Source organism: Alosa alosa, chromosome 11, assembly GCF_017589495.1.
Source record: "Alosa alosa isolate M-15738 ecotype Scorff River chromosome 11, AALO_Geno_1.1, whole genome shotgun sequence".
In the NCBI taxonomy this organism is placed as follows: domain Eukaryota; kingdom Metazoa; phylum Chordata; class Actinopteri; order Clupeiformes; family Clupeidae; genus Alosa; species Alosa alosa.
In genome coordinates, this window is record NC_063199.1 from 8,590,679 (window position 1) to 8,599,973 (window position 9,295).

Consider the following 9,295-nt stretch of genomic DNA (forward strand, 5'->3'; position numbering starts at 1 on the left):
AGAAGTGCCCAATCTTCATGATTTTTCACATATTCCTTCCCAGTTAAAAGGGCAAATACAATTACTTCCGCAGAAAATCTGATATTGCACCTTTCTGCCAATCTCATGTAGTGCACACAGGAAATGACAAACTACAGTGATTTTGGTTTTTACCCCATAAGATCTAATGTCACTGTTATGAGGCAATGAGGCCAGCTCTTCATTGTCTAGGGTATATTACTATAAGCACTAAAAGCCTCCCACAATTCAAAACATAAAAGAGTATAACTGAAACCCCACAACGGCTAATCATGAAGCCCCACCTGTCAGTCAGCGCTCTCCCTACCATGTGACCTAACCTATCCTAACAGTCACAATGCCCTCATCTTTTTTTTCCTCTCCTACCATCTAAAAATCTTAAATGTTTTGCCAAGGATAAATAATCCTTACAGGCTGAGTCATTCTCCAGTCAGCCTATCTGTATCCTGTTGACAGACGAGGAGTCCAACAATGTTATTGATGGCAGGCTATGGGATGAGACCCCATCCACATTAATCTTTTGCTTGGGATTTATTTATGTGTCTCAGAGAAGGGACAACATTTTCGAACCTGGGATCCCGGACTAAAGGTGGAATTAGCTGTCAGTCTGTCAGAGGGCAGCAGGGGATCTCTCCAGCGTCCTCCTATCTGGAATTAGTTGCCAAGTCCAGAATTATGGGAAAATGAGTGCAGAGCAAATGAACTATGAGAACACAGATATATACATTCATCTTGGCACTGCTTCAGTGGCGTCAAAGGTATCCCTGGACACTCAAGGGACTAGCGGGTGCCAAACTACAGTATATATCTGATTTATTATTGCATTCAACCACATTTTGTTAATAAAGTGTAATAATGTTGTATATTGCAGGGCATTATGCTCAGTTTGTCTTCGCATCATTTCTGAAGGGCTTTATCTATAATGCAATGGAGCATGGGCATCACAAGGCCCCTTTTACTGGGGATACTGTGCCCAATTAAACAAGGTTAACTAGCTGTTTTTACTAGCTCCTGTCACCAGTAAATTCATATTATTCTAATTATTATTATTATTAGTAGTGCTATTATTATTAGATTGATAAAAGTGGGTACAAGCTGAGGCTTACATTTAAAGTTGATAAACTTGAAATGTCTTTGCTGTTATTTGCATGCAGAATATGACTATATATATATATATATTTACTTTGTAATATCTATCTTATAGATAATAATAATCCTAATCCTAATAATATCTCCTTACAGTTTCAGCAGCATAATAAGCATAATAAGTGGCTAGTGAGGTAATATAGCTCAATATAGCACTAGTACATTCCATGATCATATAGCTCAATGTAGCACTAGTACATTCCATGATCATATAGCTCAATGTAGCACTAGTACATTCCATGATCATATAGCTCAATGTAGCCTAGTACATTCCATATAGTACATTCCATGATCATATAGCTCAATGTAGCCTAGTACATTCCATGATCATATAGCTCAATGTAGCACTAGCACATTCCATGATCATATAGCTCAATGTAGCACTAGCACATTATATAGCTCAATATAGCACAAGCACATTCCATGATCATATAGCTCAATGTAGCACTAGTACATTCCATGATCATATAGCTCAATGTAGCCTAGTACATTCCATGATCATATAGCTCAATGTAGCACTAGCACATTCCATGATAGTACATTCCATGATCATATAGCTCAATGTAGCACTAGCACATTCCATGATAATATAGCTCAATATAGCACTAGCACATTCCCATGATCATATAGCTCAATATAGCACTAGCATATTCCATGATCATATAGCTCAATATACGTAGCACTAGTACAAATACTTCGTTACCTTCCTTAAGTAGACATTTTGGGTATCTATACTTTACTGGAGTAATTATTTTTCAGCGGACTTTTTACTTCTACTCCTTACATTTTCACACAATTATCTGTACTTTCTACTCCTTACATTTTAAAAATAGCCTTGTTACTCCTATATCATTTTGGCTTGTTTTCATTCCCAGGTTGATATCCAGGAAGAACAGCCAAAAACCTTACATCCCTGGCCGTACCTGTACTAAAATGCATTCATTTTCAATGGGTATATGCGGTTGACACTGGGCCGACAGGTAGCCTAGTGCAACCCAAATTTTTCAACATTAACATTGTAAAATGTTAATCATCAGTCATCAGTACTCATTCTGCTTGACTTATCGGCTGCCTTTGACACGGTTAATCACCGTATCCTTCTCTCTATACTCGCTGACATCTCCGGTTCTGCTCTCTCCTGGTTTGAATCCTACCTCACAGGACGCTCGTTTAACGTATCATGGCTTGGTCAGCTATCCGCACCTCACCATCTCACCACAGGGGTCCCCCAGGGCTCAGTGCTGGGCCCCCTCCTCTTTGCTATCTACACCACCTCCTTGGGACAGATTATCCGTTCAAGCGGCTTCTCATACCACTGCTATGCAGGCGACACACAGCTCTATCTGTCCTTTCCACCTGACGACCCCTGGTTTCAGCACGGATCTCAGATTGCCTTTCAGACATAGCTACATGGATGAAGGCACACCACCTCCAGCTGAACCTCTCAAAGACTGAACTGCTGGTCATCCCAGCTAAACCTACCATACACCACGACATCAACATCAAATTTGACTCCCTGTCTGTTTCACCGACCAGGACTGCAAGAAATCTAGGAGTTGTTCTCGACAACCAACTAAACTTCTCAGATCATGTTGCCTCAGTTGCCCGGTCATGCCGTTTCGCACTCTACAACATAACGGAAAATCAGGACTTACTTGACTCAAGATGCTACCCAACTTCTGGTTCAGGCAATAGTCATCTCAACGACTCGACTACTGCAATGCCTCCTGACAGGTCTCCCAGCCTGCGCAGTGAAACCACTTCAGATGATCCAGAACGCGGGGCGGCGCCTGGTCTACAACCAACCCAAAAGGGCACATGTTACCCGCTGCTCATCCAGCTACACTGGCTACCTATGGCGGCCCGCATCAAATTCAAGTCTCTAACGCTTGCCTACAAAGTAGTCTCCGGTTCTGCTCCCACCTACTTGAATGCCCTCATACAGACTTACACTACCTCCAGACCGGCTGCGCTCCTCTGACTAACGACGCCTAGCTCTACCCACCGGCACGCTCAAGCCAATCCAAACTTTTCTCATCTGTTGTTCCTCGTTGGTGGAACACACTGCCAGTTCCTACAAGGGCAGGGACATCCTTTTCCACTTTCAAAAACTCCTGAAGACCCAGCTCTTTAGAGAACATCTACTCATAGCAACACTTACAACAAGTCTTACTGATCCTAGCACTCACCAGCCGCTTTAAACTGACAAGTAACTGCTAAAAACAGCACTCACCGACGACTTATTCTTACTGTACTCTAATGTTTTTTTTAAACTGTCCTAAAATTGTGAGAATTGTTCTAAAACTTACTGTTTACCATGTTGTTAGTCGCTTTGGTTAAAAAGCGTCAGCCAAATGTAATGTAATGTAATGTAATGTAAAATACCATTATAGTCATTATGGCCTTTAGAAAAATGTTTTTTGGGGAGGTGGGGTAGCACTATAGGCCACTGTGTTGCGGCCTAAGCTTTTGTCCTTAATGGCATTTTTTCCCCTTACATTACTTTTACTTTTGTACTTTAAGTAGTTTTGAAACATACACTTTACCTCAGTAAAAAGCTTGAGCTGATACTTCAACTTCTACAGAAGCCATTTTAAACCCTAGCATCTATACTTCTACCTCAGTAATGAATGTGAATACTTTTGCTAATACATTCCATGATCACATAGTTCAATATGGACCCTTTCAAGAGAGTTCCATTATCAGCATCATAGTTGGCCCCACAAGACTTCCTTTTTAACATTCCATATGTTATCTTAATGCAGAGGAAGTAGATTGGGGCCCAAATAGAATGTTCAAGCATTGTTTTTGTTTACCTTGTTGAAAGGGTCCATAGAACTAGTACATTCCATGATCATATAGCTCAATATAGCACTAGTACATTCCATGATCATATAGCTCAATATCACTAGTACATTCCATGATCATATAGCTCCATATAGCACTAGTACATTCCATGCATGCAGTAGGATGCAGCAAAAAGTGTGATTTGAGTATTTGGGGCGTTTTGGGTCTAATTATGCTTCTACAATGGGGAAGTTACCTAGGTGAGGAAACAGTATTGTTGAGATCACCTTGTTGACAGAATATTATGTCTGGTTTGATACATTAGAAAAGGATGTTAAATGAAAGCCAGAATTCTTGGAAACTAGAATGTTGTGTCAACTACTGTGTTTGATTAATGATTGAATCAGTGTCGTTTTGATTGATGTTTTTTCCTCTCAGACACACTTGATCATCAGTGGTCTAGCAGGACAGCATTACTTTGATGCTGATGACATGTCACAACCATATAACCAATATGATCTCCTGATTAGGTCACTGAAAAACATTAAAACTTTCTGCCATGCTGTTTATATGCTAATAAATTAAGATATGTAAAACATGGAACAATACAGCCTCGCATATGAAAAACAAGTTGTATGTGACACTGACTTGATCTTGTACAGGAGAGGATTGAGCAGCAATAGTGTGAGCTAGAGTGTGATTGAGCAGCAATAGTGTGAGCAGGGGGAAAGGCTTGTTATCCAGCACTGCTGACGTCCACAGACGGTGTGGTGTAAGAGGCACTGATAAGGGCAGACAGGAAAGGCACCTGGAGGGGGAAGCTCACGAACCGCTGTCCAAGTAAGCAAATATATTTGGCAAATATGCCAAAGGCAAACTGCAAACAGGGGCCAATGAGCTCAGAGAAAGGCTGCTTTCCACTGCAGCTGCTGACCACATTGCAAATACTGAGAGCAGTATTAAGCTCAATTTGCTGAAACAGACAGACCTGATATAATTGTACATTATGCTATGCCACAGTACCATATGCTAGGTAGAGTAGGGTTTTCCATTCTGCATGTGAAAGCATACACGAATTACCATAAAACCATGAATTACTGTGAAGTGTACATCAAATCATAAAAACATATTGCCTGAGCACCTTTAATTATGTACTAACTTAAATAGATCCTTGCGGAGTCAATTCTCTGAAACGTTTCTCAAATGCCATCATTCCAGTGAAGCAAATCTTTTCCTCAGACGTGGCATAAATCATAGCCTCGCGAGCCTGGCAGCCATATTGCTAATTATGAGCCCCATCTGCAGTTCCATTACCGCAAGTGGAGGAGAGTGGCGGCCATGATGCCTGACTACCTGCCTGTTCCACACAACAGAGAATAACAACACCTGGATCAGTTCACGCCGCTGCATGAATACAAAGCGTGTGCATCCATCAAGTCAGAAAGTACAGCAGTCCAGGAATTCAAAACACACACACACACACACACACACACACACACACACACACACAAACACATACACAAACAGATATAGCCTGTGGAAAACACAGCCAGTTAAGAACGGACCCTTCTACCCACATACACACATATTGGTGGGAATCCTGTACACCAATACATACTGTAGATGACTACACACACACAAACACACCCACACACAAACACACACACACACTAAATGACCAAACACAAAAACACAATATTAATAACATTCTTGGCTTTCTGGTTGGTGTCTACCTCTCTACCTGCTGTTTATTTGAAGGCTCACACAGACTATTTGTCATAATATTTATTGACATCTTACAGGTGCCTTCACTGCATGACACTGACCTCCAAAACACATGATGCTATACGCCATGTACATTTCACACACAGGTAAACAGCAATAGTGAACTTATTTATAGTGGTTTTTACTAATCAACTGCTGTTGAGGATGAGTTCAAGTATTAGACTCACTTCAGCTGAGATGTTGATTTGCGTCATACTGTAGAGCTTATATCACTTAAAGAAAAATCATTTTTGTCACCTGAATTAAAAACAAGTCTGATATCTATTGAAATCATCATGCCTGTTACTAAATAAGTAGTAGTAAATAATAACAATAATTCAAAAAAACAATTCTACTTTCATACAGTCTCTACTACACATCAGTATGGCATTTCCAGTTTTGTTTTGTTTTTTCTTGGTAAAGGTAAACTAACACCACTAACAAAGACGTACAATACACCCATTATAATAATTTAAGTAATATGACACAGACTGGAGGAATACGTATGAGGTGTGCGTTATAATTCAGCTGATCTATCTCGCTCTCTTTCCGACCCAAACCTTTTGGCAATGAACAGTTTAGTCTTGTAGACTTAAGAGCCTATCAACCAGTGGCATGCCTTTTGAATCAAGTTTGTCAGTGTACCAAGCTTATTTCAGTGGTCTTTGAATGAAAGCACACATCGTTATTTACAAGCCAAGTAATATCCTCTGAGTCTGTTGTAGCGGATAAGCAGAGGGACACATGCAGAGGAAAATGCACAAAGAGAGCTACGCACTAAGAAAACCCCGCACACAGCCTGTCAATTACAGGAGCATTAGCCTGCAGAGCATTTGTTTTATACTGACATAACCATGGCAACGATAATGGCATTCAAATGTCCTCATTTCCCCAATGTCCAAAATCAGTCCAGCTTTAGCAAGGGGAAATGCATGTGATTATCACATTATCCTATTATCATCCATTGTGCACAGTTTGAGTGAAAATGGACACAAATGTCAGGAGGTGTAATTCGACACTTCACCACTACAGCCTGGCTGTGCCATTTGCTTTCAACAACTGTGGTATTGATTATGTTTGAAATGTCTGTCCTATCCACAACTCTGTCTCTAGGCAAAGTTCATGGTTCTGTTATCAGTCTCTGTCTTGATTCCATTCTGTCTTTTTGTCAATTCCTCTCTCTCTCTCTCTCTCTCTCTCTCTCTTCCTCCCTCTTTTCCTCCCTCTCTCCTTCGCAGCTTCCCTTCGCTCCCTAACTGATTCTAATCGGGAGTGTGTCGCGGCGCCCGCTGTTTTGGGCGCCGCTCGGTGCCCTGGGGGAACCTCCACTTGGGTGCCAGCGCCTTCATCTTCTTCTTCTTCTTGTCGGAGGCGACGCACCACACGCGCTCACAGTACTGCTCCACGCGCTGGAAGTTGCTGTAGCCGATGAGCTGCAGGAACTCCTTGTACCACAGCTTGGAGGTGGCTGGCACCGTGGGCAGGCTGGGGAAAGGGCAGGGCAGGGCCGCGGACGACCGGTGCAGGGGGCTAACGTCACCCCCGTCATCCCTCTCCTCCTTCCCTTCACCCCCAGCTCCTCCTCCTCCTCCCCCGCGGTGGAGCAGCCCTTCCAGCCGCTCCTCCTCCAGCACCTCCAGGGTGATGCGGGCCAGCGGCTGCACAAAGCCGTGCTCCACCGACTGGCAGAGGTAGGTGCCGGCGTCGGCCCGGCGCAGGCGCAGGAACAGCAGCCCGTGGCCCGTCCTCACCACCCGCTCGTCTCCAGGGATCTGAGGAGGGTTCAGCACACGCAGGTTAAGCCAGAGCACTTCCACCACATGTTTGGTGATAGACTTTGGTCATACCACTGGGAAAAGGAAGCCTCTTGAAGCCTCTTTCAATCACTGATTTCTATAAATATGAGGTTTCACCTTTTATTCAGATTAAACATCAGACATTATGGAAAAATAATCCTCTGACAAGTCAAATAAGAGTTTCTGTGTGATAATAGTCTAAATTCTATCTTACAGACAGGGCTATTAAGTTGTATATGTCTTACATAAACCCAACCTCCAGCAGAACAAGTGGTTCTTTATCAGCAGGCCCTTTTACGGAGGAAAGGTTGCACCCTTGTAGTTATTTGCCACTCTGTCGATAATTGGGCTTATTGAAGACCAGAAGTGGCCACAAGGGCCCTTCTGCGCTGTGGTTTAAATGTGTTTATAAATTGGCTGATGGAGAGGTTACGCTCAACACCTCCACACTGTAGCCTGTATTAGCATTATTTAAGACTGGATGAGAACTGAAGATAAGAGGCCCTTTCCAGGCTTCCACATAGACATGGAACCCACTCGCACGCTTTGATGTATAGCGGAGCTAGAAGAAAACAGATGCTAACACACTGAGTGTAATGTGCATCGAATCCTGTGTCTGCTAACACGTGCTATTAAATCTCCTCTCCCTCGGGTGCCAATTAATGGGTGGGATTGAGCAAGTATCCCAGCATCACTTGTTGCATTCAGAATAGGGACAATTTTTAGCTCTTTGAGAGAAAACATTTGGTTATTTCCCAGTAACGCATGTGATATGGTATTGTGGTCCACGGTGGCAAACATGGGAAAAGTCTGATGAAAATGCACTATATTTTATCTTATTGATAATAAACAATAGTAATTTAAAATAATTAATCATATTTCACAATAAAAAATATCTGAACACCTTCTTGGTCTCTTGATTGAAATGGGGCCAGGATAAGTCAATCATTTTTGAGTAAAAGTTCAGCTTGAATTCAAACTCAGTATTGTTTGTCAGGATGTGGTCAGCCTTGGACAGAAGTTTGACAGGCTGTGTCCAACTGAACTTAAAACTTCAGACCCAATTGAGGCTCTCGGCAGCGTGTGTGTGTGTGTGTGTGTGTGTGTGTGTGTGTGTGTGTGTGTGTGTGTGTGTGTGTGTGTGTGTGTGTGTGTGTGTGTGTGTGTGTGTGTGTGTGTGTGTGGCTAACCTCTTCCATGTCAGTTCCTCTCAGCAGAAACCAAAGGAGTCTGGCCTGCAGGGACCTGGGGCTGCACTCAAGCAGAGTGCTGTTATTCTCCACCCCATACAGCAGCTTCTCCACCGCTCTGCCTCTGTGGTCCTCTACAACACACACACACACACACACACACACACACACACACACACACACACACACACACACAGGTGTTGGTCTTCACATCCACATTTCAAAAGTTCCCCCACTTCCGTGTGGATAGGCCCTCATTACACATTTGCCCGTCACTTGAGATGGATTGTCTTTCTCTTCACTCTCTATGTCAGTTAACACTCTCTCCCACTACTCCAGTTCTATCTCTCTCTCTCACACTCTGTGCACTCTCTCTCTCTCTCTCTCTCTCTCTCTCTCTCTCTCTCTCTCTCTCTGTACACTCTGTCAAGCTCATCTTTACAATAGGATCTGTTTACACCAACAGGCATCAGTATCCAAACATTGCATTTTTATATATTGTGTCCTGGTAAGAAAAGCACAATAATAACAGTTAAATAGCAAAACAAAAGGTGGATGGAGAGCATCATCAAGAGAACTCATTACCTTTCCCAT

At 42.6% G+C, this 9,295-nt stretch overlaps 1 protein-coding gene across 1 annotated transcript in view; it reads right to left on the minus strand.

Moving 5' to 3' along the window:
* Positions 1–5,721: 5,721 nt before the first annotated feature.
* Positions 5,722–9,295, minus strand: part of sema3e (sema domain, immunoglobulin domain (Ig), short basic domain, secreted, (semaphorin) 3E) — a 45,215-nt gene continuing 41,641 nt past the window's right edge. The window contains exons 16-17 of the mRNA XM_048257847.1: positions 8,702–8,835; positions 5,722–7,487 (exon numbers count right to left, since the gene is read on the minus strand). Of these exons, the coding sequence (XP_048113804.1) occupies positions 6,978–7,487; positions 8,702–8,835 (644 nt within the window). The 3' untranslated portion in view covers positions 5,722–6,977. The remainder of the gene's footprint in view (positions 7,488–8,701; positions 8,836–9,295) is intronic.